General features: G+C 50.2%; 1 protein-coding gene across 1 annotated transcript in view; it reads right to left on the bottom strand.

Moving 5' to 3' along the window:
• Window positions 1-26,556, bottom strand: part of LOC149274949 (ciliary neurotrophic factor receptor subunit alpha-like) — a 73,665-nt gene that overhangs the window by 20,831 nt on the left and 26,278 nt on the right. The window contains exons 3-6 of the mRNA XM_089505075.1: window positions 25,549-25,666; window positions 24,804-24,970; window positions 20,609-20,772; window positions 603-783 (exon numbers count right to left, since the gene is read on the bottom strand). Of these exons, the coding sequence (XP_089361201.1) occupies window positions 603-783; window positions 20,609-20,772; window positions 24,804-24,970; window positions 25,549-25,666 (630 nt within the window). The remainder of the gene's footprint in view (window positions 1-602; window positions 784-20,608; window positions 20,773-24,803; window positions 24,971-25,548; window positions 25,667-26,556) is intronic.

Below are 26,556 nucleotides of genomic sequence, written 5' to 3'. Positions count from 1 at the left end.
TACCACCGCTAGTTAATTACTGACACAGCGACATTACCCCCCCCCCCCGCTCCGTACCAAGGGGCAAGAACACACCGACCCCGACCGGCAGGGGGTTCTCTTAAATAAAACGCTGCCGGGGTAACGTTCTGGGGTCTCTGTCTGGAATTTTATATCTGAAGGCTGAGCCCCTAAAAACATCTTTTGGATGCACCGTGCGCATGCATGGTACGGCCATACCTCCCAAGTGTGACTGCTTAGTTTATCCAGTCCCTCTTTGCTTCCCTTAATGCCCCCTCTCCTCCCCCTGATGCCCCTCTCTCCCCTGATGCCCCTCTCTCCTATACCTGACGCTCCTCTCTCCTCCCCTGATGCCCCCTCTTTTCTAGGTCAGAATGTTTGCTGGGTATGAGGGGATCGCAGGGTTCTACAGCCCTAAAAGCCCCGATAATGTGTATAGAAACCGCAGGGAACGGCTTTATAAATGAAACGGGGTAAATAAAACCCCATTATTCTTCTTCTAAATGCCCCGCCAGTTACACCAATACCCCTCAGCGGGACAGAAAGCATTAGTCTGGGAAAAGCCCCCTTTAGGACCCGTTGTGTTGGCAGGGCCGCTCTACCTGTTTTCTGAGCTTCGGTGGTGATGTATTTGGGCTCCTCCGTCCACGGCGTGGCATGCGCGGCCACGCTCCAGTCGCTCCACGTGCCGATTTCGTAGTCTTTGGCTGCCACCTGGATGATGTACTCCTTGCCGGCGTAAGCGTCGGTGATGGTGTGAGACGTGCCGTCCGAGAGCTCCACCTGAGCGCAGAGAAAGCACGGGGTCAGAATAATCAGAAGAGATATATAACCGATGACATGCAAACCCACAGCGAGCCCTGATCCGCAGAGCTTACAATCTAGTGGAGATGTGCCGCGGGTGTAAGGGGATTGTGGGAAATGTCAGGTATTATAATAAATGCCCCCTTCATATGGCGGGAATGACCTTCCTGTCCGCTTTTCACTCCGTCGACAATCAACATGGCGGAGAGCTGAACATTACACTATATATTACACTATACATTGTACAGGGCCGGCACAGATCTTCCCTCAGAAGCAGCTCCCTGGGGCCGCCAACCCCTATCACGCACAGTGAAGTCAGGGGGTCCCGGGGGGTCTCCCGGACCGGGTTGAACTCCACTTGCTGGTTGTGACAGGGCCAGGCTAGCTGGCTCATATGAAGTTTAGCCGGGTCACGGAGCGCTTTTGTGTCCGGTTCTGTATACTGTGACCCGGTAATATATTATATTGTGTTTATTGTGTAACCGGCCCAGAGACTGATGTGGCTTCAGCCCCAGCCTTCAAAGAGACGATCCTATAATCTGGCTGGGGCTCTTAATCAGCCAACACAGCCCTGTCTGCCCAGACGGCCCCCGCACTACAGGGGGGATAACACAGGTGGGGGAACCCATTGTATTCTGTAATCCCCTCACCTGATACATCCCCTGTATACTGATGGGATTTGTGATGGGATGGGAGTGATGGGATTGGGGGTTGGGTTCGGTACACATTGCATTGAGATTGTATATAAATTCTGTGTGTTTGTAATAAAGAGAGTTCTTCTTGGTTTGCTACGAATGGTGGTCTGGATGATCCGTGGATAGCTGAGTGCGATCCGTATGAGGGACTGACTGGTGATTCCTCAGCCCTCAAACAGGGGGACCCAGCCTTGGGTACGGTGACCCTGTAACACTGGTGTTGATGGGATTTAGCCTTTCCGCGAGCTGCCGCCATTCCTTGTGACCCGCGTGAAATACTCTAGATTGTAAGCTCCTCACTTTGTTAATTCCAATTTATCTGATGCACTACTCAGTATCTGCAGTATCCCCGCTGTACAGCGCCGTGGAATATGATGGAGATATATATATATTATATATTATTATTTGATCTGACGCTCCTTGCTTTATGCCTGCGAGGCGTCAGGATCCTACATTAACCCTTTGTGATGGGGCGTGATGCTCTGCCTCCTCCGCTGGCACCGAAAGGGTTACATCTCGCTGAAACCTCTATGGTGAGCATGTCAGAGCGTCACCTCGCACACGGCAAGGACAGAAAGTACAGCCAAGAACGGCCGTCCGAGCAAATCCTCCAGCTGGGGCGGACCGCCGGCCGACGGCTTTATTGCGAGAGACGGGATTGAGGGATGGGGTGACGGGGCTGGCAGGTGGGGTGCTGGGAGCCCACAGGAGGCAGCCTTCAGCCATCACCTCCCAGGGCCGGGGAGCGGGACACGGAGCAGACGGGGCTCAGGTGCCGCTGACGGATACACAATAGCTGTCGGGGGTCCGGGGGGATATCTCTGCTTCTATTCAAAGCCGGAACGGCTGCGTCCGGCTGACAGCCGCGGCTAACAGGCTATCAGGTTTAAAGCGCTGCGCGGGGGGGCGGGGGGTGTGCAGAGAGTTCACTATATATATATATATATATATACACACACACGTTAACACCGTCCACGCTGAACCGGAACTCATCAGCCTATGAAAGGGTTATTCGCCGGAGGTTTTACCCCAGTCTCGGGGTGAAGGGGCAGATTATCAGGGTTTGTTTTTTTTTACCCCACTGGGCTCCCGATCGGTGCTTTACTCCCTGCTATATCACAGCTGGAATCCCTGCTTGAATACAGGTGCCTTCATAAGGAACATCTTTACCTACTGACAAGCTGTGGTTCCCATGAGGTATTAAAGCAGGAGTTCTCAAACTGCGGCCCTCCAGCTGCTGCAGGACTACATCTCCCATAATGCTCCTTCAGCTAAGGGGCTGGCTGAGGAGTATGGGAGATGTAGTCCTGCAGCAGCTGGAGGGCCGCAGTTTGAGAACCCCTGTATTAAAGCCATTCGGCTGTCGCCAACAGCCAGTCCCTGCAATAGGATCTGTGTGATGATTATTAAAGGGTTAATGTTTCAAGCTTTTCGCCATTGGCTTATGTCTGCGCATGCATGCATAATACCGCTAATGCTTTAAAGTAGGTTTGCTACGTTAACCCTCCAAAAGCCAAACCCGGCTTATTGACCCCGACGGGGCGCAAAGAACACAAAAAGTGAATAGATGGGGGGTTGACTTTTTTCTCTTGTGTTTATAGCTCTGCGGTTGGGGGGCTTTGCGAGGGCCGTGTGGACAGGCTCTCTTTTGCGAATGCTCGTCCGTGTGGCCGGGGTCCTCGCAGACCCTCTAGGTGGCGCCGCTCCCTCACGTTCAGCCGCTCGCTCCGCTTAGTATTTTGTGAATGTACGGATTTCGGCGTTTCCGGCCCCGATACACGCAGAACTTCCAACCGCGCCGTGTACTCTGCATGTATGAGCATTTCACGCACAGCGCTGTGTACACGAACCCCACTAAATATTGCTGTCCCCCCCCTATTATTCCGTTAGTAGGGGTAGGGGGTAAATTCCGCTGGTAACGCGGCTGTTGGCCCCCAGAGATGCCGTGATGGACGAGGAGCCCCTCAGCACCGCTGGCTTCAGGACTTCACTACAAAACTGACTCTTAGAGCGCTGGCACGTAAGGGGTTAACCGGCTTCTCCCAGCCCCACCGACCAGTAAGACCAGTAACTCCGTGATGGACGAGGAGCCGGAGAAGGAGCAGCTGTGGCCCCTGGAGCTGAGAGCCGCAGACAGCGGCCAAGAGACGACACAGATGTGACCGCGGTGACATGCCTGGGACCCGGCTCGGGATTTATACGCTGCAGCTTCCCGTGACCCGACACACGGACCCATCACAGGATATGCGTGTCCTTCATATGACACGAGGTCCAGGGAAATAAAGCGTGAGGCGCATGGAGAGAACATAAAGCTGCGTATAGAGCGCACTGTCAGCCCCCATGGGATTAAAGCGGTGGATGTAGAACGCGTACGGCGCTCGTAACCCCCCCATTATCCATACTGAAAATCAACCAATCACAGACACAGGATTTCTGCCTAAGCTGTGGTTGGCTGATATTGGGCCGGGGTGGGCTTGTTCGCCCACGTTGGGGGGGACACGGGGAGCGTTCATCTTATAGACAGAATAACATTACTTACAAAGTATCCGCAAACACCGAACTCCGCGACTCTGAGAATCCCCGACAATCTCCGGGGATTCCACCCATTTAGGGAAAGTTGGCTTAACCTCCGAAATCTGGCTCGCTGCCCCCCCCCGGGGGGAAAACGTTCGCCTCCGAGCTCTTCGTGCAAATTTCCCCTCTAATCGTCACAATCCTCGGACGTATAGAACCGGCGCGGCCCACCGAAGCGGCCCCCGGGGGCCCCATGTTTATTTCCCGCGAGGAGATCCGATGATTCGCTTGATAAACAGAACATTACGGTCGGAAGATAACGTCCGCCAGCCGGCCCTCGGTGCCGAGATAAATCTGGCGTGTGTGATTAACGGCCGCGGCCCCCCGCTCTGCTTATGGCGGGGATGTAAATATTTTATGAATCCGCTCCGTGGGAAATCTCTGGGTTTATTTATATTTATTAAGGGGGCTGAAGAAGAAAAAACGTAAGGTCGCCGAGTTCAGCCGGGATTCCAGCGGCACGGAGCGAAGAAACGAGTCCCGCGGCAGATTCAGCGCAGGGTTAAAACCATACATTTAACTCTTTCCTGCCAAAAGGAACCCCGGAAACACCTAAGCGGCCCCGTAATACCCGCAGGCTGTGCATTCCCACCACGCGTCTCTGGCACAGGACCTCTAATCCGAAGAAGAAGCCTCCTCGGTCTCCAAATTTCTTCCATTAATACATAATAAGTAAATAAACCAGCGCCTGTCCTCTCGTCTCCCGCTGAACCGGAGGATTCCGTCCTTATAAATGACATCAAATCAAAAGCATCAGAAATATCGGGTGACAAAAATCAGTAAGAAATAACATTTTACGACAATATTAGGGATCGCGCTCCCCCTCCCCCCACCGCCAGTAGGAGCACTCAAAGTTTCCTGGCGCAGAGGGGGTTAATAACCAGCAGTTACAGTAAAGACGTTTTATTCCTTTTTTTCTGTCTCTCCTCATCCATCAAACGTACATTTTTCAATTAATAAGAAATATGGCTAAAACTGCCAAAAATAAAGCCCCCCCCCCAGCTTTTACCAGTAAGGCTGCAGAAGCGCCCCCCCCCCCCCGTGGACTGGGATCTCACCAGCTGGATGAGACAGACGGGAAATCCCACCATTGTACATCGCCACAGAACATGACGGCGCTATATATATATCACACGGCGGCATTTACAATACTAAAATACTCCGTACCAGACGAAGGGCCCCAGAGGAGAGCCGGCCCCGCCCCCCTGGGGCACATTCACCCCAAGAACTGACAATCCCTTTGCTATGTAAATTGGCCCCGTGGTGGAAGCGCATTCCTGGGGACATTCCGGGGCCGGCGGCCCCCCTGTCCGCTCCCCCAGGGGAATCGACAAAAATCTCCACGAAGAAAAACCCATTCTGTGAAATAATTCCCGGGCTTTATGTATAAACGGCGCGTCTCCCACAAACATCCCGCACGCTACCGAACCCTCGCAGGCAGCGCTCCGACCGCACTCACTGAAAGGAGCGGCCTCGGCTCAGATTCAGGAGCCGGATGTCTATCCCATGCATGTTTAATACCCTCTACCACCTCTGCTGGGGGGCTGTTCCACTTATCTCCCCGTTCCATCTCAGCCTCCAGTCTGTTATTCCCCTCCTTTGGAATAAACTCCCCGCCGTAGTTAAATCTCTTTCTGTAATCGAGGGGCCGTATGGGGGGGTGGGCATGTTGCTGTGGATTTGCCCCGGAAGCCCCCGTCTAAGGGAATCGTTAGATAAATAAAAGGCGATAAGCGCTGGCGTTGGGGGATTTTATTGCGTGACGAACGAGCGCCGTATGAGGTCATCGCGGTAAATCGGTAAATGTCTGGCAGCTTCCCCGAGTCTCGTAGCGGCCGGCGGTTACTGCGGGGGGTGAGGCGGGGGTCCGCACTCAGCCGACTCCGCACCGGGGGGGGCCGATTCACCTCCCGCAATATACTGAGATCAGCAAATCCTCGGATAACAACGGAGATAAATCCGGTTCCTGAGATCCACAGAAAGCCCCGGTACCCAATATCTGCGTCCGGTACCCGGTATCTGCGGCCTGTACCCGGTATCTGCGGCCTGTACCCAATATCTGCGGCCTGTACCCGGTATCTGCGGCCTGTACCCGGTATCTGCGGCCTGTACCCAATATCTGCGGCCTGTACCCGGTATCTGCGGCCTGTACCCGGTATCTGCGGCCTGTACCCAATATCTGCGGCCTGTACCCGGTATCTGCGGCCTGTACCCAATATCTGCGGCCTGTACCCGGTATCTGCGGCCTGTACCCGGTATCTGCGGCCTGTACCCGGTATCTGCGGCCTGTACCCGGTATCTGCGGCCTGTACCCAATATCTGCGGCCTGTACCCGGTATCTGCGGCCTGTACCCGGTATCTGCGGCCTGTACCCAATATCTGCGGCCTGTACCCGGTATCTGCGGCCTGTACCCGGTATCTGCGGCCTGTACCCAATATCTGCGGCCTGTACCCGGTATCTGCGGCCTGTACCCGGTATCTGCGGCCTGTACCCGGTATCTGCGGCCTGTACCCGGTATCTGCGGCCGGTACCCGGTATCTGCGGCCGGTACCCGGTATCTGCGGCCTGTACCCGGTATCTGCGGCCGGTACCCGGTATCTGCGGCCTGTACCCGGTATCTGCGGCCGGTACCCGGTATCTGCGCCCGGTACCCGGTATCTGCGGCCGGTACCCGGTATCTGCGCCCGGTACCCGGTATCTGCGGCCGGCGAAAGTTCTGCCCCCGACGGGGTCCTCACCGGTCTGCAGTCATAAAAAACCCACCCGGCACGTGTAATAAATAAAAGAGCGGACATCACCACTTATTATTATGTGTTATATAGCGCCGTCATATTCCGTAGCGCTGTAACAAGTAGTGTATAACAATTTGGTGAGGAGGGCCCGGCGCACAGGAGCTTACAATCTGACTCTATAGGCAGTAAGTGAGGTTAGAGGGATATATTATTATTATATATGACAGGGAACGCCACATGGTGCACTCGCTGTCACCTCCAGCGCTGGTTGGCCGAGGGTTGTGGGAGTTGCTCTTCAGGATCAGAGAGGCGGCACCGCACTGAAGCTCTCCCAAATGTGACCCCCCCCCCACTATGCATTTTAAATTGCTCTCTAACTACGCCAAGTCCCCGCAGCAGTGAAAACTCTGGGGGTCTCTGGTCTCCCCGACACAGCTTTAAGCGGTGGCAGTCTGTGGCACAGCCAGCATTATCTAATCCATTTAACCAAATATAACCCAAATAAATGAAACCGATATAAAACCCGCTATATATATATATATTCCTCAAGCTGGAATTGGCTCGGAGGGACGGCAGAAACATACTGACTGCGCTCCGTGACAAACCGCCATCGGGCTCCGGAGCACAGACATCAATCCGCCGAGACGCGCCACGCGTTAACCCTTCAGTGCACTGGACGGGTAAGGGCGCGCATCGGGCATGGCACAGCACGGGTTAACACAAACGCCGCGTTATAGTATAAGTATATTTCTCGCGCACGTCAGAACCCTCATATCCGCCCCATCGGCCCCCCGCAGCTGATGTATGGAGCGAGGACTTCGTATTCATCAGGCCTGACGATGGCGGAGTCTGGGAGGTAAATCTCCCTTCGTGATGTTTACGTGTCCGGGGTTCACATCACATGATTTCACCCGCTAAAGATACACGGAGTCATTTCATGGCGGAATGGGGCTTCGTCTACTTAACGCAGCTCTAAACACCAGAACGTTCTTGTCTCGCACGTCTCACAGTCCGGTGCATAATAATGAGGCTTAGCTGCCCTGTCCCAGCGCTGGGGCTGAAGTGCTAGGAGTCCACGAGACGTCTGGAGTGCCAAGGAACCGAACGCCGGGGAGGAAAAACGGATAATAATATAAGAGCATTTACTTCCAGAGACCCTCTCAGCCAACGACTGACATTCAAAAAAACATTTGCCCTTTTATGTCACTTTCTGCCCCATTGCAGGGTATTTGTGTAACTGGGTGGGGCATTTAGAAGAATAATGGGGTTTATTTACCCCGTTTTATTTATAAAGCCGTTCCCTGCTGTTTCTATACACATTATCGGGGCTTTTAGGGCAGTAGAACCCTGCGATCCCCTCATACCCAGCAAACATTCTGCGCTATAGAGTATAAAGGCGGGAAGCGACGGGGTCCCTGGGCCGGCTGAGAGTGATGGGGGTGATCCGAACGGGTACATTAATGGCTAAAACGCTCTTGGAGGGTCACCTGTCACCGAAGTATGGAACGGTATGAGAACGTAATCCTTGGCGCCGATCGGGTTACCGCATCATCGGGCTGATTAATGATGTCACTGCCCATTATTTCTCTGCAGATGTTTACTTGTGACAATAAACAGACATTTATTGGAGAGGACGGGGATGAGAAACGTATTCGGCGAGAGCCAAACCATAAAAACAGAGGGAATCGTGGAGCCGTCACGGGGCGGAGCGGAGAGCTTAAAGCTGGGTTTAGCTGAGAAGGAACTTTTAACCCAAACTGTGTGCCGCGCGGGGAGAGCGCGATGACGGGAACCCCCCGCCGGGAATAACACTGAGTGAGTGTGAGCAGAGGCATCACGGCCCCCCAACCTCCCACGCTGTGTACATTTATACAGAGACCCCCGACGCCCGGCGTGTTTTACCTCTCTCCGGTAAAGAACTGCTGCTTGTCAGTCGGTTTTTAGGGCAGATTCGTATGATTTGGACAAAATGCTCCAAGCCACAAAATATTTGCTACACTAACTCACAAACCAGTCCACTTACATCTAAGTTCAAGCAGGGCACCGTGGAAAGTACAGCAACTTTTATTATAATAAAGTACTGTAACTTACTATCAAAATACAGAGGCAGCTAACCATCCACTCCCAGCACCCTCAGCCTGCTGTATCAGCGTATAGGTTTATTCCGAGCCCATCGGCCGTCCAGTGTGAGGAGCCAGAAATACCGAGGGCGGATTTGGTGTCCGTGCCGGGCCGGGTTACTCTGGGGTGAGAGGAAGAGTCTTTTTCATACCTGGAGGAATCTTTAACCAGAAATTTCCAACAATCCCCTCGCGGGGTTAAATAGAAGCCTCTCATTAAACGGCTGTTATCACCAGATCCTCATCACTCTGAGCCGCCCGGCAAGGACCCGGCTGGGACGACTTCTCCTGGAGCCAGGGCTTACGTTTATTGTCATCGCCGTCCTCCGCTCCCCCTCGGCTCTCCCTCCGCGCATGTGGCGTCCATGTGTCGGACTCGGCTGGGCGCTCGGCAGGTCCTCGGCCCCGATACCAAATCTTTTATCGCACTCACAAAATCCGCGGGATGCAGAAATCTCCTCTCTGCGGGACGAGCCGTCGGCGAGCATTCAGGCCCCGGCCCCCCGGGGGCCGACAGGATATCCCCAAACGTTTGTCTTTTATGGATCTTTTAAAACCAGTTCCATCCACCGATATAATCCGGCGGGATTCATGCTTCAAAAAAGATCTGATTTATGGAACGGGGAGAACATTTACTTCCCACGGCCGGCCCTTAATGTATTTTTAATAAAGCATTCCAAAGGACGGTAAAAAAGATCGGGAGTAACTGCACTCCCAGCACCCCGAGCCACGGCAATATTCGCCCAGCGCTGGCACACGGTTCCGATCCCTTAGCCGCGGCTCTGTGGATCGTATGAAGTCCGGGGTCCGGTCTTTGGGGGTCCATTAAGGTTCTGCCGCTGAGTCCGATGAGTCCGGAGCTGTCCTGTGTTCCGGGCGACCCGGTTCAGTCTGCGGAGGGCCCCGGGATTCACCTCTTGTTCTATTGTAAGGAGCTGCTGGGTCAGGCTGAGCTTGGAATCGGCCGATATCGAGTTATTTGCCCCAATTCTTAAGGATCTGAAGCAGGAACTCGCTGGGTAGAGAATAGTTTGGCACAGAGAGGGTTAATCTCTGCCCGTTAATTAGTCTGTTATCAGCCAATGAATAACTCTAGCTTTTCTCTAATGGCCATTATTTTCTGCCAATCCGGGGGGGGGGGGGGCGCGAGGAATACCCGAGGAGCCCAAAGCTACCCCCGCACGGGGTGAAAAGTGAACATCAGGGGCAGATCCTGGGCTCGGGGCGACTGCTGGGAATGTGAATGATTAACACACCGGCGGGATTACGGCTTCTCCCGGGGGGGGGTGAAAACATCACAGAACAGATATTTTTGAGAGTTGTTGGTAAGGTAAAATACCTCGTTAATCAATGAATGATGACTTTGAGAGGGGTATCCGGGGCATCTAAAAGCCAGCGACTGAAATACCCCCCCCCGATCAGCAGATACATTGTAGCCTTCAAACGCATAAAACATGAACTGAATCTTAATAAGATATGACGTCATAATGACATCATAACACGGTTTCTCTTTGTACCCTGAGTGGGGGCTCTAATAATTCCAGGGGCCACAAGCTAAGCCCTATGTGACTCTATGTCCCTCTGCTGTCCTCTTGCTGAATCGTAAGCGGTGCATTTAGCGTGTGGAGAACACGCAGACACCGATTACATGTTCCAGAGCGGGTTCTGCCCGCAGGGTCGTCGGCTGCTTGTGAGATTGCGTGCGCGGCAGAGATAAGAGAGCATTAGAGACACAAAACCTTCCAGCAGCAGCAACTTCTACCCCGATTATCCCCCTCGACCTACAGCGGGGGAGGACCGGGGTCCTGCATGAGCAGGTGGGGTCATTTACGGATGGGGGGCTACTGGATCCTGTACTGGAGGGGAGGAGGGTTAATTGATTCTATACCGGCAGAAGGAGAGGTCACGGTGTGTGTATGTATGTGTGTGTATGTATGTATGTGTGTGTATGTATGTGTGTGTGTGTATGTATGTGTATGTATGTGTGTGTATGTATGTATGTGTGTGTATGTATGTGTGTATATGTATGTATGTGTGTGTATGTATGTGTGTATATGTATGTATGTGTGTGTGTATGTATGTGTGTGTGTATGTATGTGTGTATGTGTGTGTGTATGTGTGTGTATGTGTGTGTATGTATGTATGTGTGTGTATGTATGTGTGTGTGTGTATGTATGTGTGTGTATGTATGTGTGTGTGTATGTATGTGTGTATATGTATGTATGTGTGTATGTATGTGTGTGTATGTATGTGTGTGTATGTATGTGTGTATATGTATGTATGTATGTGTGTGTATGTATGTGTGTATATGTATGTATGTATGTGTGTGTATGTATGTGTGTATATGTATGTATGTATGTGTGTGTATGTATGTGTGTGTATGTATGTGTGTATATGTATGTATGTGTGTATATGTATGTATGTGTGTATGTATGTGTGTGTATGTATGTGTGTATATGTATGTATGTATGTGTGTGTATGTATGTGTGTATATGTATGTATGTGTGTGTATGTATGTGTGTATATGTATGTATGTGTGTGTATGTGTATGTATTAGAGTGTTTTATCCCGGTTCCCTGAATAATAAATGGATATTAATATTTCACGTGAAGCCCCCGCTGTGTAAACACGGTACGCGCTGTAATGAGGATATTGGATTTACAGCCGCGTCTCCCCAGTAATTATACTCAATGATATTATTTTATTGTGGATGTAATAGGGTTCTCCATCTCTGATGTCACTTCATTCTGCGCTGAACGCGAGCGGAACGAGCCGGGGGCAGGGGGAACGCGAGCGGAACGAGCCGGGGGCAGGGGGAACGCGAGCGGAACGAGCCGGGGGCAGCGGGAGCGCGAGCGGAACGAGCCGGGGGCAGGGGGAACGCGAGCGGAACGAGCCGGGGGCAGGGGGAACGCGATCGGAACGAGCCGGGGGCAGGGGGAACGCGAGCAGAACGAGCCGGGGGCAGGGGGAACGCGAGCGGAACGAGCTGGGGGCAGGGGGGAGCGCGAGCGGAACGAGCCGGGGGCAGGGGGAACGCGAGGGGCGCGAGCCGGGGGCACGCGAGTGGAACAAGCCGGGGGAACGCGAGCGGAACGAGCCGGGGGCAGCGGGAGCGGAGCGAGCCGGGGGCAGGGGGAACGCGAGCGGAACGAGCCGGGGGCAGGGGGAACGCGAGCGGAACGAGCCGTGGGCAGGGGGAACGCGAGCGGAACGAGCCGTGGGCAGGGGGAACGCGAGCGGAACGAGCCGTGGGCAGCGGGAGCGCGAGCGGAACGAGCCGGGGGCAGGGGGAACGCGAGCGGAACGAGCCGGGGGCAGGGGGAACGCGAGCGGAACGAGCCGTGGGCAGGGGGAACGCGAGCGGAACGAGCCGTGGGCAGGGGGAACGCGAGCGGAACGAGCCGTGGGCAGCGGGGAGCGCGAGCGGAACGAGCCGGGGGCAGGGGGAACGCGAGCGGAACGAGCCGGGGGCAGGGGGAACGCGAGCGGAACGAGCCGTGGGCAGGGGGAACGCGAGCGGAACGAGCCGTGGGCAGCGGGAGCGCGAGCGGAACGAGCCGGGGGCAGGGGGAACGCGAGCGGAACGAGCCGGGGGCAGGGGGAACGCGAGCGGAACGAGTCGGGGGCAGGGGGAACGCGAGCGGAACGAGTCGGGGGCAGGGGGAACGCGAGCGGAACGAGCTGGGGGCAGGGGGAGTGCGAGCGGAACGAGCCGGGGGCAGGGGGAACGCGAGGGGCGCGAGCCGGGGGCACGCGAGTGGAAGGAGCCGGGGGCACGCGAGCGGAACGAGCCGGGGGCATCGGGAGCGCGAGCGGAGCGAGCCGGGGGGACGCGAGCGGAACGAGTCGGGGGCACGCGAGCGGAACGAGCCGTGGGCAGGGGGAACGCGAGCGGAACGAGCCGTGGGCAGGGGGAACGCGAGCGGAACGAGCCGGGGGCAGCGGGAGCGCGAGCGGAACGAGCCGGGGGCAGGGGGAACGCGAGCGGAACGAGCCGGGGGCAGGGGGAACGCGATCGGAACGAGTCGGGGGCAGGGGGAACGCGAGTGGAACGAGCTGGGGGCAGGGGGAGCGCAAGCGGAAGGAGCCGGGGGCAGGGGGAACGCGAGGGGCGCGAGCCGGGGGCACGCGAGTAGAACGAGCCGGGGGAACGCGAGCGGAACGAGCCGGGGGCAGCGGGAGCGCGAGCGGAGCGAGCCGGGGGAACGCGAGCGGAACGAGCCGGGGGCAGCGGGAGCGCGTGGGTAACAATGGAAAGTAAATATTTGCTGGCGCTTCAATTAAAGCAGAAGCCCCGCCGCTGGTTTGCTCATCAATTCTGCGCACATTGAATGGAATCGGCCGCTCTGCTTCCCTGCCTTCCCTCCGGCTCCGTGAATTCATACGGAGGAACGCGGCTGCTGTGGGGAGGAATGCTGGGTTCCCTGATCACGCGCAGTTCCCACAACAGGTTAATCTAGCATTCCCTCACCTGAAGATGATATAAATGATTGTCCTAACCCCGCGCGTTTTCCCCTGTCGGACTGGCTGGTTAGGTTAGATGGGAGTGATTCCTAGCGATAGACGAGGTGATATTATTCGTGCCGCCACCTCCCCGCAGCGTAACACAGATCAGGGAGGCAGAGAGGCGCCGTCCGCCGGATCCAATAACACAACGGCGGGCCGGTGCGAAATGAAAAGGGGAGCGAGAGCCGAAATAACCGGCATCCACAGAGATTATCGCAAAAACACGAAAGAAAAGGAGGCTGAAGGCGTCCAACTCCTGCCAAGTGCGGCCAGAAACCCCCTTATTTGTGGGGCGCAGCCCCGGACCCCCCGCTTGTGATCGTATTAACCCCGGAGAAGCCAAAGGCTGAATTTCCTTCTGTCTTTTACCGATTTTCTGGAGTCTTTCCTGATAGGTTGTGTAATTTGCCCCCCCCCAACCCCCCGACTAGACTAGAGGGAACGGGTTGAAAAAGCGATACCCTGTGATCCTGTGACATTGGAGGAGCTTTTTTGCAAAATGTATACTTTTCTCTTCTCTTCTCTTCCAGTCCAGTCCCGGTGCGAAGCTTTGATACAACGTATCAGGCCTTCGATGGAGGGGGGGGTTACATTACAAATCTCTGGATAACAATGTTACCGTTTTCTGCCCCGACGTTCCTCCTTGACTATGACAGATCTTTGAGAGATGTTATATTACAGGCCTGCTGACTGCCCTGAACGCGGGGCGGCTGGCATCTGCCCCCCCCCCCCCGGGCCGCATCAGAAGACGAGGCAGATATATTGCGCAAGCCTAAGGGCGAAGGAAAGTCTACCTGTGTTCAAGGCTTGTGTTCCGCCTCAGCATTTCTCCGAGAAGGAGAGACGAGAGCAATCAATGGGATTTCATGAGTTCACTTTCCCCGCGTCCGGCCCAGCCGCCCTCCCCTCGCTTCTGCTGCATTGTTTGTCTTTGCAATGCTAATGGCTTCAGCCATTGATTTCTCATTAATGAGATCCCGGCTCCCAGCGAAGGGGAGAGCGACTCCTGGCAGCCGAACAAAGCCGGCCTAAAGAAAAGAAAAAATAATCCGCCGCAGCCTCCGTCCAATTAACATTTCTGTTACATTCACCCCACCTGCGATCGCTTATTAACGGGAACGGATTCCGCTTAGCGCTCAATGGGGAAACGATTTAGTGTTACAGGATAACGGGCGCTCCCCGCCAGCCCCGGTCACGCAGCCTCTGGATCGGCTCCCGTGTACACGTGTGAATCAAGGTGACGCGGGGGTCATTCTTTTATGGGACACACGTCTCATACATGACTTCCCACCTAACATGAAAGGCTGCCTTTGGGCATCTAGTCTATACAGTATAGTCTATAAAGTGGGATACGTCGACCAAGAAGGGCGCATCGCATGATAAATCCTCGTGCCAGGGCACCTCAATCTACTGAGTAAGATGGGCGGTTGGCCCCGATTATCTGAGAACACGGAAACACGTTATTAAACGTCTCTATGTGTGATTTTAATAAACTCATATAAAGAGGACCTTAATAAATAAAAAAGGGGATGTGGGGTGAGTGTCCCGCCAGCAGCATGGCTGATCCTAACCTCTCCGGGGGTGAAATTATTATACCCTGACCTATGCTATGCATTCTGGGAGTATACAATATTCTTTGCCCCACTGTCTTAAGTTTTATGCAAGGAATGGCAAAACATACAAAATGTTAAACTAATTTGTATCGAACTCCATGCAATCCGGCTGAAGTTCTCCTGTGTGCCTCTAGAGGGCGCTCCTCATACTCTGACCATAAAAGAAACATCTGCTAGAAAATGCGAGATTTATTTATCGCTGCAGGAATTTAGCTTTCTTGGTGTTTCTACACCCGTTTGCAAGTCTATGGGCCCTACCTGTGGGTCCCAAACGCAGGTATAAATAATCACTAAAAATGTTTTGAGTCCCGGGTGACTTTGAAGCCAAGCTGCAATATGTTTCAATATAGAGATCTGCACGTTGGGTGCCCCTTCTATGGGCGATATGGTGGTATGGCCCATGAACACCAACAACTCTTTTTTCGACGAGGACCTCCAATGAACTCCAATCTTGTCAGCATTCTCAGAAGGAAGTTATAATCCAGAAAGGGCATTTAAATATGCGTCGGACAGACATACGGCTTCCGAATCTGCCGGCAAATTCTGTTTCTGAGCTCATCGGGTCCGCTGCCCATGGCATGGAATACTTCCTCTATCTGTATGTGACCTGCGCCTTTACAAACCCAATAGGATTTCCATCTTGTTCCGAGAATGTCTGTAATAAAGATCTTTGTGGATTTTACTTTCTTGCCAATGTTTAATTTGTGCCAAGATCCTCAGAGGCTTTGTGCGCACGATGTACGAATGATGTACAAATGAAGGACATGACAGCAGGTTTGCCAGTAACGCTTCAGTGACATCAGGGTGCTGGATGGACAGGGAGGACGCAATCAGACATAGAGAGCGTAGGTCCTCCTCCCAAATAATGTTATGGAACCCCGTGCGAGGAAAGTCCTTCATCTCTACATTCTGCAACAGCTGAAAGAGTTCTGCGGATGCTCCTTGAGCGCATGAAGAAGGAGGAAGAGGAGGAACGTCGTGACGTCTCCACCGTGCTTCGCAGCCAGCGGGATATCAGGTCTGTGGAAGCCGTATCAGCAGTTCATGAAATAGTAAATGCTGTGGAAGACGGATCCGTCATCAACAACCTGTTCCCAAAGCTTCTGTGTGCGCTGATTACCGAGATTATCCGCACCGGAGGAAGAGACAGGCTGTGAGGACATCATGGGGCGGTTAGAACTACAGAAATACGAGCAGATCCACTCTGGTGGAATTATCCATCTTGCTTGATATATTGTGACATCTAGAAGCTGCCAGCGGACTCTTGCGACATCTCATCAGATGCATCTCTTTACTGGGACGGCCTTTTCTGTGGAGATTATCAATTACTAAGGAATTACTGACAAGAAGGTCATTAAAACCATCAAAGCGATGATAAGGAACGCCACCAGCCTCAGCTCTGCAATCCTTTGCTTATCCATGTGGGCTCTCGGCAACGCCGCGAACGGAGCCCACAAACCGATTATAATGTTCCAAGGATGGAGTCTGGAATTTGAGGACCGACAGAAGAATTATAGAAGAATCTCTGAAGACCTCAGCCAGGATTGTCCAGAAAAGAAATGGGGCAACATTTCGAGGAGATGATCGTTTTTAGTCACAGGTTCCTGAATAATGAAAAAGTGAAGCTTTCGGATGGAAGCGATCCGGCTACTCGCCCGAAAATGTAGAAATATCAGCAACATCTCTACTTCTCAAGCTTCAACACGAAGACATTTAGATCATATCAGCCACCACGTTCAGCCTCTATCACCGCCTACCCATCGCGGGCAGCCAGGACATGCAGAGCCTCCTACAAGGACAAGCGATCGCCCAAAGCAGCAAAGAGCAGCTGAAGATCATCTATAAGCCTCTGGTGTAGCAGCATGTTGAGTTAGCAGGATTGGTTTCCACCTGGAGTTTATGGACCTTCAGGTCCTCTGCAAACTGAATTAAGATAATGAATCGGGATCAGCTCTGGAGGGACATGACGGGGCTGCCACAGTACCCCAGACGAGACAGAGAACCGGGAATGATCCGGGGAGGTAACTCGTTTATTAGGAGACTCTATCATGCGCTAATTTACAATATGGGAGAAAATCCCAAATAAATACTAAACATTTAGTGTAACATTAACCCGACATGCAGCCCCGGGGCAACAATCACTCTCAGGCCATACTATTTATAAAGGAGCCCGTTAAACCTTTTATAGATCTTACACTTATATAAATATATATATACAGAATGTTTTCCCCCTTTTAACATAAGCATCTAATATATTGTTATCCCCCGATAGGTTGTATACAGGAGCTGCCATCTTGCTGCCCCATCACGGGGTATAAATCGCCCCTCGCCCTGAGGTATCTGTGATAATAGCGTTACGGAGGGACCTGCGCGGCTGGAAACAATCTCTAGCGCTAGAGGCTCATGCGCCGTCCGCTAAAACAATGCGGGGAGAGAACAGGAAGCGGCTTACAACTTCCTGCTTGGGCTGACGGGAGGATCCGACGCCGCCTGCACTGAGGGATCATGGGAAACGGAGGGGAATTTGCATAACATTTGATATTTCACCCTTTGTGCATCATCTTTCTAATTCAAACAATGTCGATTTTCCGGAAAGCCCTTCCCAGGCTGTGTTATAAGTACCCTCTGCGTTTTAAGTACCCCATTATACTCTGGAACGTCACTGAGGTTTGGGGAATTTTTACTCGAGAACAGGCTGGAGAGGAAAATGGCGTCCCGGAGTAAAGGAGATTCCATTAAAAGGCCTCGGCTCCGAACGCCACTCACATCAACTACAAAGATCGTTCCCCCCTCTCCATTACATAGCGTTGGTCCTGTGACCTCCCGCCGGCGGGCAGGCCGTGCTTTGCCCTCTTCGGGTGCTGAATCAGGCTTCAGAGGTAAGATAACACAGCCTGACGGCGTGGAGGTAATGCATTTCCGATCGATACAAGCCCAGTATTGGCTAAGATCAAGTGTAGTTCCCTTCGGACAGGGGGGGGACTATGCTGATCCTCTGGCCTTAGGGTTCGGGAAAGCATGAAGCCCGAGGTGCTTAAATTGCCCTGACGCAAGTCGGAGTTACCGTGTGCAGACTTGCACGCCGCTGCACACGGTAAATGCACATTTTTTGCACCGGCGGATCTTCACACTCCCTCCATCGCACCATCAGGGCATGGAGTGGAATTTATTTTTGAACCTGGCTGGGTCAGTCATGGTCCGCCCCTAAATTATTTATTTATTTATCACAATGTGTTTAAGCACGTGTGCCCATTAATTTTGATTGGATTCCACGGTCACCAAACCTTTAAGCGAGGCCACGTTTACGTTTTGGTTTTTTCGATTTGGCACTTTTGTTTTCGGACACTATCTTTCGGTAGTGAAGCCAAGGGGGCTACTTCCCGATGGGAGTGCCCCATGGCGATGGGGTCTCACCCTTCGGGGAGAGTCCTAAGATCCGACCCTCCCATGGGGGGGGGGAGGAATTTGTCTGGGTTCCCCTTGTGGGGACCCAGTTTCGTATATGGCTTCCGCTGCCTCTTAGGAGCACGGAAAGCAGCACCCAAAGGAGCACGCACCTCGGGCTTCAAAAAAAAAAAAAAAAAAAAAAAAATCAGGCTTCAGAGGTAAGATAACACAGCCTGACGGCGTGGAGGTAATGCATTTCCGATCGATACAAGCCCATGAATACTTCATGAGTGCATATTAATTTCCGTAAGCTGCGCCCTTAGCCCCCGGCTCTCTCTGTCGTCCCTGTCCTAATTGACATTGCTTGAATTAAGGGCACGGAGCTCGGTGCCGGTCCCAGGGGCTCGTGGAGAGTAGACTAATAATTAGAGTGTGCCATGGCACCCCGCCAGGCCCGGGGAGGAGGATATTACACGGCAGACAGTGCCGGAGGGAGCTGGCAGCTCAGACGCGGCCGGGGAAGATCTGCCAGGAAGCCTCTACGGCCAGCACCTTCGTAACACATTCCCGGCGGCGAAAAGAAAAGCCACGTCGGGCCACAAAAAGACTCATTAATAAAGAAAACATGAACATAAATGGACATGCGCTTTATTCCCACCTTTGCCATCAGACGCAGTGGCGGCACACGGGGCGCGCATGTCCAATCCCCACCGGTTATTTACCAATGCTTCCGGGTGAGCCCGGGGCGCAGAATATCAACGAAAACATGGAGTACAAGCTACTGACCCCCGGAGAGGGCAGAAAGGACAGGTGTGGTGGGTCCTCCTGCCCCAATACCCCATACTGGTAGACAGCACCGAGGTGTGCGTCCATGTTTACGTGAGTAACGCGCCCGCTGAATGGCTTCATCAGACTCAAGAAGAACCCTCTGGCCCCCAAGATGCTCCCAGCCCCGTCTTCCCTATATAAATATTGAAATATGATGATCCTCGTCCATTTCAACCAGTAAAATATGCCCAGTTTGAGTAATATATATACATATTTATTAGTAAAGCTGCGCTGTTTCCCTAAGGCCTACATTTTACAGATTAAGCAAGCAATTTATATGTAATAGAAACTCCCTTACGTGTATCCCGTGGGAGCCGCCATCCTAACCTCCTGGTGTGCAAGATTATTCCTCCCCATTAAGTTATCTCTCCCCTGCAGGTTCACAATTGGCTCAATGCAGCCTTTGAAATATTGAGGAGGAGGGGAAGATAACTTTGGGACAGAGAATTGATCAGATAAAACTGGCTCTGCCACAGGCTGCCACCGATCTCAGCTTCTCATAGGTAAATAGTCCCTTTTTAAAAGCTGTGCAGGAGACAGTTCCCATATATTTATACTGTATATATATATATATACACACATATATATATATACACACACACACACATATATATATATATATACATATAAAAGCCGGGGCAGAGGGCAGTTCATTTTGTATGCTCAAAGGGTTAATAGTGGCTCTTATAAATTACAGAGCTCCCCTCGTTGCTTCTTCGAGAGGAATTAGGAGTGAATCCCTCCGAGGACATCCTTACAGCGTCTCCTGAAATTCACTTCTCCTCTGCCGCCATTTCATGAGATGAGTTTCTGGAGCGCCGCTCCCCGTCTTGGGTTTTCCATCCCGATAAGCGGTGAAATGCGCCGGGTGCTGGTTAGTTATTAAGGGGGAGTATAAAGCGTTTTCTACATGAAAGATGAGATGGAGGATAAAAACATCTATTTCTTGCGTCATCCCTGTGTCTGTTTTTTATGAGATCCATTTTTAACAGAAATGTTTACCAAAACCCCACGTTTTACAGTCCAGTAAATGTAATAAACGAATGTAAAGGAGTTTGCAGACGGAAATAATCAACGCAGTATTCTAAATGCTCCTTCCTATCTATATGGCAGCGGGAGCAGTCCTATTTACTTCCTGTTTTAGGGGTCTGCGTTTTTGTTCCTCCCCATTACGCTGCTCCTTCACTTAGGTGGAATATGATTGGTTGTGCGGGAGGAGAAGGGGGGGTTTAGGGTAGAAGGAGATTTTTCTACCACCTCCCGCTGCTCATAATAACGGATTTCAAAAATTCTGGGTAAAATAACAAGCTGTATGAAAGCGTTGGCCGCGGGGGCCGTTACTCACGTGCTGCCACTGGTCAATGATGAGAGGCCGGTATCTCAAGAAGTATTTGAGCGGAAAAGACTCTGGGTCCGGCCATGTGGACGGGATCTGCCAGGTCACCTCCAGCCTGCGAGGGTTTTTGTGGACTGGCTTTGCCAAGACGTTTTCCGGAGGGTCGGGTTTCACTGCAGATAGAAAGAAGATGGAACCTCGTTATAGGACGACTGCCTCGTATATTGGGGTTTATTCACTAAATCGGGAGAGAAGCAACTTTAACTCCACGGAAGAGCCAGCACTTGGCCGACAGGGTTACATTGAAGCGAGTGAACATTCATCGAGGAGGGCCAGCTCGGACATCGGTGAGAAGAGGGTTGCTCTCATGTAACACGGAGTGAATATAGAGAGCGGCCACTCTATGGAATCACCTTATTTAACGATTAAAACCCGTAGGCAACAACGTCAAGTTTACGGAGGAGACGCTAAAACAATTTTGCTGCAACAACCTAAACCCAACGTGTTTTAAAAAAACTATAAAAGAGTTCTTTTTTTGCTCTTTTTTATGGTGCATGAAAGGTTCCTAATGCTTCATACGTTTGTCCCTCGCAGGCACTCGGATACGATGACAATTAGGTGTTCAGGGTTTAGGAAAGAGATTACAGGGAGACCCAGGGACCGTCTCTCCGCCGCGCGAGGATTACTGAGGGTCTCTGCTTATTTCCTAGATAATGTATCAATTACCATACAAATGTCTTAAAACCTCTTTAATCACTTAACGTTACGATATCCAGCCATCATTAATCACCCCCCGCAGACGTTACATGAAGTAACAGCCCTGCAAACACAACAGTGTGTGGAATGACACGGCTGCTAATTGAGAGGAACGCTGTCTTTTTGCCCTTGTCTGTTCCTATAACGTGTTGTGGCAGCTCTCTGCTCGCAGAGCGATAAGCCGGGGGAGCGCAGGTGCGACGTGACACACACTCGCTTCTCGCTCGGAACAATCGCCGCCAACCTCCGGACCGTTGCATTGTTGTTCATGTTGAAACGATGTTCCCTCGCGGCGATTCTCGGGTTAAGACCCTTTCAGATTCTAAGACGTCAACGCGAAAGCAGAGACACCAGAGAAGAGGGAGTTTGAGACTCCGTGCGTCGAAGAGCCCCAAACCTCAGCGATTTCACAGCCATGTCCAAATGTTCTTTTCCATGTCTTTCCAATTTAATTAGTTTTATTGGCGAGCGAGCAACACATGTGCTGCCAGAAGAAGCAGCGGCCAACGCAATTAAAAATATGGCCGGCTTTCCCGGGATGAGGTGTTTGACATCATGATGGGCTTGGAATGGTTCTTCGTCTCCTTTTCTCGCTCAGCCTTCTCTTTCTTCTGATCCCACCTTATTTTTCACGGTTTTCCGCTTGATCTTTTGCTCTGTGTGTTTCCACAGCTGGGATATTATATTTCTCTGTATTATGTGGATCTTTCTGTCCTCCGTCCGATTAAAACTGACCTTTCCACTTGCGGGAATGGCGCCACTTACAAAACGTCGCTTTCTCCAAGCTGCGGTGGCCTCGAAACCCATCAATAATGTTCAGGACAAACCTCAAAAATTTACTTTTTAATGAAACCCGTAAAGGGTACAAAACACGTTTCATATAAGGTTAAAAGACACAAGTTTATCAATGGACCCTTCTCGACCAGCAATCCCTGACAACCAACAAAAAGGCTTGCGTTCCTCCTACGTTACGCTGGGCAATGGTGCCAGGTAGAGGTTCCTGGTACCGGCATACTGCTATTCAACAGCTTCGGTTCAAGGCAAAAAGGGCTTTGTTAATTAACACTCTAAAAGAGCTAAATCCATCAAGCTCCTTTCTACTCCAGACCCAGAAGATCAAGAAAAGCACAGTGATTTCCAATAATGCCTCAACAACCTCTAACTAATCCCGTCCTTATAACCCGTTATATCCCTGTATATTCCTCATATTATATATTATATACTCTCCGGCTGTATAACTAATCCCGTCCTTATAACCCGTTATATCCCTGTATATTCCTCATATTATATACTCTCCGGCCGTATAACTAATCCCGTCCTTATAACCCGTTATATCCCTGTATATTCCTCATATTATATATTATATACTCTCCGGCCGTATAACTAATCCCATCCTTATAACCCGTTATATCCCTGTATATTCCTCATATTATATACTCTCCGGCCGTATAACTAATCCCGTCCTTATAACCCGTTATATCCTGTATATTCCTCATATTATATATTATATACTCTCCCCCCGTATAACTAATCCCGTCCTTATAACCCGTTATATACTGTATATTCCTCATATTATATATTATATACTCTCCCCCCGTATAACTAATCCCGTCCTTATAACCCGTTATATACTGTATATTCCTCATATTATATATTATATACTCTCCGGCCGTATAACTAATCCCGTCCTTATAACCCGTTATATCCTGTATATTCCTCATATTATATATTATATACTCTCCTCCCCGTATAACTAATCCCGTCCTAATAACCCGTTATATCCTGTATATTCCTCATATTATATATTATATACTCTCCCCCCGTATAACTAATCCCGTCCTTATAACCCGTTATATACTGTATATTCCTCATATTATATATTATATACTCTCCGGCCGTATAACTAATCCCGTCCTTATAACCCGTTATATCCCTGTATATTCCTCATATTATATATTATATATTATATACTCTGCGGCCGTATAACTAATCCCGTCCTTATAACCCGTTATATCCCTGTATATTCCTCATATTATATATTATATACTCTCCGGCCGTATAACTAATCCCGTCCTTATAACCAGTTATATCCTGTATATTCCTCATATTATATATTATATACACTCCGGCCGTATAACTAATCCCGTCCTTATAACCCGTTATATCCCTGTATATTCCTCATATTATATATTATATACTCTCCTCCCGTATAACTAATCCCGTCCTTATAACCCGTTATATCCCTGTATATTCCTCATATTATATATTATATACTCTCCGGCCGTATAACTAATCCCGTCCTTATAACCCATTATATCCTGTATATTCCTCATATTATATATTATATACTCTCCTCCCCGTATAACTAATCCCGTCCTAATAACCCGTTATATCCTGTATATTCCTCATATTATATATTATATACTCTCCCCCCCGTATAACTAATCCCGTCCTTATAACCCGTTATATCCTGTATATTCCTCATATTATATATTATATACTCTCCGGCCGTATAACTAATCCCGTCCTTATAACGCGTTATATCCCTGTGTATTCCTCATATTATATATTATATACTCTCCGGCCCGTATAACTCATCCCGTCCTTATAACCCGTTATATCCTGTATATTCCTCACATTATATATTATATACTCTCCCCCCCGTATAACTAATCCTGTCCTTATAACCCGTTATATCCCTGTATATTCCTCATATTATATATTATATACTCTCCGGCCGTATAACTAATCCCGTCCTTATAACCCGTTATATCCTGTATATTCCTCATATTATATACTCTCCGGCCCGTATAACTAATCCCGTCCTATAACCCGTTATATCCTGTATGTTCCTCATATTATATATTATATACTCTCCGGCCGTATAACTAATCCCGTCCTTATAACCCGTTATATCCTGTATATTCCTCATATTATATATTATATACTCTCCGGCCGTATAACTAATCCCGTCCTTATAACCCGTTATATCCTGTATATTCCTCATATTATATATTATATACTCTCCGGCCGTATAACTAATCCCGTCCTTATAACCCGTTATATCCTGTATATTCCTCATATTATATATTATATACTCTCCAGCCCATATATAAAGGCATCTGTTAGATCTGGTAGCGCAGAGCGGAGTGGATTCCACATATTTACGGCTCCTACTGTAAAGAATCCTTTTCGCTGCTTTAGCAGAAAATTCATTTCTGAACGCACGGCATTTTTTTCTCTGCGCAGCCCTATTAACGGGGAGGTCATGACACAGTGGCGGTTTTGTCCCCGTATGTATTTGTATAATGACTTCATATCTCTCTAGTGTAAAAACTGATTACAAACAAACATATCTCTACATGCGTATGAAGTACATGTGACTGTAAACATCGACATGCAGACACGGATTGCTAAAATACATAGGATTAATAATAAAGCAGATTACCTATGGAAAACTCATCGAAAGTGATAGAGGTAGAATTCTTCCCCAACGCGTTTGTAACGAACACAGTTACTCTGTACTTCAAAGTGGAGAACAGACGGCTGTATTTGATATGACACCTGTTTTTGGGGAAAGGGTCTTTCTCGCAGAACAGAGGCTGAGAATCATGCCTATAAAACATAAACAAAACTTTGAGTTACTCTGTTATATCAGAAAAATAACCCGTCAACAGGTCGGCCCCATCCGGCCCCTGTCTAGTCGCCCGTTTCTCCTGCTGTAAAGACTCAAACTTTAATCAGTCGTTGGTTTCGTCTTAGATTCAGGAGCCGTATGTCTATCCCATGCATGTCTAACTCCCCTCACTGCCTCTACCACTTCTGCTGGGGGTCTGCTCCACTTATCTATCACCCTTACCACTATAACCACCTACTACCCTCTTGACACAGAAACCCTAAAAAGCAATGCTAGAATTAGGCTTATTTTCCTTAATTACGCATCTTGGTTTAAGAAGACAGACAGTTTAGCGTAATGATGTCGGCTGCCTACCTGCTGAGACATTAGTTTACATTATTTGTTATACGCTGGAGGGGGGCTTTTATTATTATCCTTTATTTACATACAGTCTACGCAGCGCTTAATACAACACATATATTCAAGGGGTCTGACAGGACGAGAATTGACAGACTAAGACAAACCGATACATTAGGTGGAGAGAGCCCGGCCCGCAAGCTTACGATCTCGTACTCACATGACTGTGATGTTGAAGGAGTTGGGGATGTTGGTGGGACTCGGGAGATGCCAGTTGCAGTAGAAGGACGCTGGGTAATTGTTCGATCGACACATCAGGATGGGCTCCTTGGGGGGATCTACAGGAAAGAAGCATAAAGATTTCAGACATCATTCTAGGGACACGTACCGGGTTCCCACACAGATCACGCGTGACGTTTCACGTGACTGGGGGGGTCAATCGTATTTTCTTATGGAAGCCTAACATACAAACGGTGAACTTTCCAGGGACCAGACCAGAGAATCTGCGGAGCGATTTCTGCACGATTTTTAATTAGGTTTTTTTTTCCATCAGCTTTAATCAAGAAGCCAAAACAGGTCCAATTATTTATTCAGATTGGATTTGTCTTTAAGGAAAAAATAATATGAAGTATAATACAAACTAACGCAGCGTGCATGGGGAGAACACCTCTCTGCGGTCACAGGTTACTGTCTGGTTATATACTCTCTCGCCCGTATAATAATCCTGTCTCGTTATATCCCTGTATATTCCTCATATTATATATTATACACTCTCCGGCCGTATAACTAATCCCGTCCTTATAACCCGTTATATCCTGTATATTCCTCATATTATATATTATATACTCTCCGGCCGTATAACTAATCCCGTCCTTATAACCCGTTATATCCCTGTATATTCCTCATATTATATATTATATACTCTCCGGCCGTATAACTAATCCCGTCCTTATAACCCGTTATATCCCTGTATATTCCCATATTATATATTATATACTCTCCCCCGTATAACTAATCCCGTCCTTATAACCCGTTATATCCTGTATATTCCTCATATTATATATTATACACTCTCCTCCCCGTATAACTAATCCCGTCCTTATAACCCGTTATATCCTGTATATTCCTCATATTATATATTATATACTCTCCGGCCGTATAACTAATCCCGTCCTTATAACCCGTTATATCCTGTATATTCCTCATATTATATATTATATACTCTCCG

The sequence above is a fragment of the Sceloporus occidentalis genome, unplaced genomic scaffold (genome assembly GCF_023333645.1).
Source record: "Sceloporus occidentalis isolate IW3139 unplaced genomic scaffold, rSceOcc1.0.p SCAF_308, whole genome shotgun sequence".
NCBI lineage: Eukaryota > Metazoa > Chordata > Lepidosauria > Squamata > Phrynosomatidae > Sceloporus > Sceloporus occidentalis.
This window is presented reverse-complemented; position numbering and strand designations above follow the sequence as displayed.